A 3,877-nucleotide genomic window follows, 5' to 3' on the forward strand; every position below is an offset into this window, starting at 1 on the left:
TGTGATGGACTGAGACCTGTCCAGGTGTCCCTGTGATGGACTGAGACTTGTCCAGGTGTCCCTGTGATGGACTGAGACCTCATCTGTCAGCTCTTCATCTGCCTCTTCCTCCTGAAGGAACTCGTCTCAGCTGATCCAAACCCTCTGTGGTTACAAACATCTGGATACAGATGTTCTGATTTCTGTTGATTCTGAGCAGGACTCTGAGGAACAGACTTTAAATCTCATCAGCTGCTGAATAGACAAAAGAATAAATTATGAAACAACTTCAATCAAATCAAATGGGGGTGGGGGGGCAGAGGCCAGAGAAGGTGGGCCTGTGATTGGAAGGTCGCTGGTTCGATCCCCGCGGATCGGATCTCTGGTGACCTGTGTTGACCTCTGCAGAAAGGAGCAGCTGAAAGAAAAAGAAAAATACTGTTTGTTTTGATAAATATAATTTCCAAACCCAGATATTCATTTCATGTTTGTTCAGACAGAACAGGTACATTTTAATGTTTTTTCTGACGTTTATTTATCACTTTCACATCTTTATCATTCTTTTTTGTTTAAATATTTGATGTATATATTATTTATTTGTTTCGTTCTTTATGTTTTAATTGTTTATTTTGTTTATAACATATAATAAGTCAAACCTAAAGTAAATCTACAGCTCTGTTAATCGATCATTGTTTACATAAAATTTATTCAAACCGGAAGTCCCGCCTCTCTCCCGGCTTGTTGCCATAGTAACAAAAATACCAACGGACCGGGTTTTGTTTTCTGCTTCCTGTCATTTTACAGCCTCGTCAGCTCCGTGGTTCTGATGGACCGGCCCCGGTTCTTCCTCCCCTCCGAGGTGGCGGCCCACCGGACCGCGGCCGACCTCTGGGTCTCCTTTCTGGGCAAAGTCCTGGATCTGAGCCCGCTGGTGAGCCGGTTCCAAGGTCAGAGACCCAGGAGGAGGGAGGGGTTCTGATGGTGGAGGGTCTGAGGGGTTTTGATGGTGGAGGGTCTGAGGGTGGAGGGTCTGAGGGGTTTTGATGGTGGAGTGTCTGAGGGTGGAGGGTCTGAGGGTGGAGGGTTTGAGGGTGGAGGGTCTGAGGGTGGAGGGTCTGAGGGTGGAGGGTTTGAGGGTGGAGGGTCTGATGGTGGAGGGTCTGAGGGTGGAGGGTCTGAGGGTGGAGGGTCTGAGCCGAGGTGAGGATTTAAACCCTCAGTTCTCTGGAGATCAGCTGAAATGTGATTTAATGAGTAAAAAAATAAAAAGTTTATTTGTTTTCTTGAAGCTGAAGTTCTGTTTGAGATGAACTTCAGGACCGTTTGGACCCGATCAGAACCAGAGATGAACTAAAAGAACAGAATAGATCATCAAACGATTCTATCTGTTGATAAAAAAAATTCATCTTCATTAAACAGCAGTTTATTTAATGACGTCATTAACCGTAAAGTGTTCGAGGTTCGGGTCGGACTGGACCACCAGCACCACCTGCTGGACCCGGTCCTGCTCAGACCCAGGTCTGTTCCAACAGAAAGTGTTTTTGTTTGTTTCTCCTTTTTAAAATAAACAAACACTGAGGGGTGTTGTTGCCATGGCAACTGAGTCCCTCAGCTTCAGAACCTCCACTCAGACGTCTCAGTCTGGACCCTGGAACATCTCAGGGGAACCGGCTGGTTGACCCCAGAGTTCTGACTGGACTTGAGAAGTTCTGATGGGTCCAGAGCTTTAAAACTTTCAAAACAAGCAGCAAAATCTAAAAAAAAATAAAGTTTTAAATAGACAGGAAGTCAGAGGAGAGGATCCAGGACCGGTTCTGTGCTCAGGTCCTGCTGGTTCTGGACAGTTTCACAGAACCTCAACGGCTCATGTTCTGAACAGGAACACAAAAACTTCTTGGATCAGTGGTCAGACCTGTTGACTCACAGCAAGAAGGTCGAGGGTCTTTGGAGGTCATGTGTTGTTCTCCGAGTACTCCAGGTTCCTCCAAGAACCTGCATGTTCAGACAGACACTAGACCAGATCCTGGTCCTGGAGGACAGGGTTGGACACCCCTGCTGTTCCCAGGACTGTGTCTGAGTGGACTCTGTTCTGACCCAGCAGTTCAGATGTTTGCAGGTCAGAGGGTCGCTCTGGTTACCATGGCGATGTATGGACTCTGGTGGATCTTCTGCAGGACGTCCTCAGCTCAGGGTCCATGTGTCCCAGCAGGAGACCTTCTGCTGCTGCCCATCCTGGAGTGTGCGGGTCAGGACATCAGCTGCTGGTTCGACGCCACAACTGGAGATGTGAGTCGGATCATGGAGCAGATTCGGTTCAGTTCTTCACGTGTTCTTCATGGGTTCTGCTCTTCTTCTGTGGTGGTGGGCGGAGCCTGCTCAGGACAATCAAAGCTGATGAACTTGATCCAGGACCAGTAAAAACCAGTCCTCCTCCTCCGTTCCCAGGTCTTGAGGTGTGTGGACCCCCGGAGCGGCTGCATCAGGTTTTGCACCCCCAGGGGCCGGTTCCTGCACATCCCCCCTGAGGACCCTCGCTCCGACTGGGACATGGACATCGGGGAGCCGTGGTGGAGAGACCCTCGCCTGGAGGTGGGCCTGCTGACCTCCAAGTCCAGGTGGATCCGGATCATCAACACGCTGACGTCCCAGGAGCAGCTGCTGGAGGTGAGAGAGCCTCGCACCAGGTGCATTATGGGTTATAGAGTCCAGACACCAGCAGGAGAAGTGACACTGGGTCCACTTCCTGTTTTTATCTTCAGAAGTTACCTGTCTCAGATGCTCCTCCTCCTGTCTCAGATGCTCCTCCTCCTGTCTCAGATGCTCCTCCTCCTGTCTCAGATGTTCCTCCTCCTGTCTCAGATGTTCCTCCTCCTGTCTAAGATGTTCCTCCTCCTGTCTCAGATGTTCCTCCTCCTGTCTAAGATGGTGCTCCTCCTGTCTCAGATGGTGCTCCTCCTGTCTCAGATGTCCCTCCCCCTGTCTCAGATGTTATTCCTCCTGTCTCAGATGTTCCTCCTCCTGTCTAAGATGTTCCTCCTCCTGTCTCAGATGGTGCTCCTCCTGTCTCAGATGTCCCTCAGATGTTCCTCCTCCTGTCTCAGATGTCCCTCCCCCTGTCTCAGATGCTCTTCCTCCTGTCTCAGATGTTCCTCCTCCTGTCTCAGATGTTCTGCCTCCTGTCTCAGATGTCCCTCCTCCTGTCTCAGTTGTTCCTCCTCCTGTCTCAGATGTTCCTCCTCCTATCTCAGATGCTTCTCCTCCTGTCTCAGATGGTCCTCCTCCTGTCTCAGATGTTCCTCCTCCTGTCTCAGATGTTCTGCCTCCTGTCTCAGATGTCCCTCCTCCTGTCTCAGATGTTCCTCCTCCTGTCTCAGATGTCCCTCCTCCTGTCTCAGCTGTCCCTCAGATGTCCCTCCTCCTGTCTCAGATGTCCCTCAGATGTTCCTCCTCCTGTCTCAGAAGTCCCTCCTGTCTCAGATGTTCCGCCTCCTTTCTCAGATGCTCCTCCTCCTGTCTCAGATGTCCCTCCTCCTGTCTCAGATGTTCCTCCTCCTGTCTCAGATGTTCTGCCTCCTGTCTCAGATGTTCTGCCTCCTGTCTCAGATGTCCCTCCTCCTGTCTCAGATGTCCCTCCTCCTGTCTCAGATGCTCCTCCTCCTGCCTCAGATGTCCCTCCTCCTGTCTCAGATGGTCCTCCTCCTGTCTCAGATGTTCCTCCTCCTGTCTCAGATGTTCTGCCTCCTGTCTCAGATGTCCCTCCTCCTGTCTCAGATGTCCCTCCTCCTGTCTCAGATGTTCCTCCTCCTGTCTCAGATGTCCCTCCTCCTGTCTCAGATGTCCCTCAGATGTCCCTCCTCCTGTCTCAGATGTCCCTCAGATGTTCCTCCTCCTGTCTCAG

The 3,877-nt window shown here is 50.8% G+C and overlaps 1 protein-coding gene across 1 annotated transcript in view; it reads left to right on the forward strand.

Moving 5' to 3' along the window:
* The first annotated feature begins 805 nt into the window (after positions 1-805).
* Positions 806-3,877, forward strand: part of LOC119410452 (cytochrome b5 domain-containing protein 1) — a 3,839-nt gene continuing 767 nt past the window's right edge. The window contains exons 1-3 of the mRNA XM_037677352.1: positions 806-926; positions 2,189-2,265; positions 2,425-2,643. Of these exons, the coding sequence (XP_037533280.1) occupies positions 806-926; positions 2,189-2,265; positions 2,425-2,643 (417 nt within the window). The remainder of the gene's footprint in view (positions 927-2,188; positions 2,266-2,424; positions 2,644-3,877) is intronic.

The sequence above is a fragment of the Nematolebias whitei genome, chromosome 1 (genome assembly GCF_014905685.2).
Source record: "Nematolebias whitei isolate Nwh7 chromosome 1, NemWhi1, whole genome shotgun sequence".
NCBI lineage: Eukaryota > Metazoa > Chordata > Actinopteri > Cyprinodontiformes > Rivulidae > Nematolebias > Nematolebias whitei.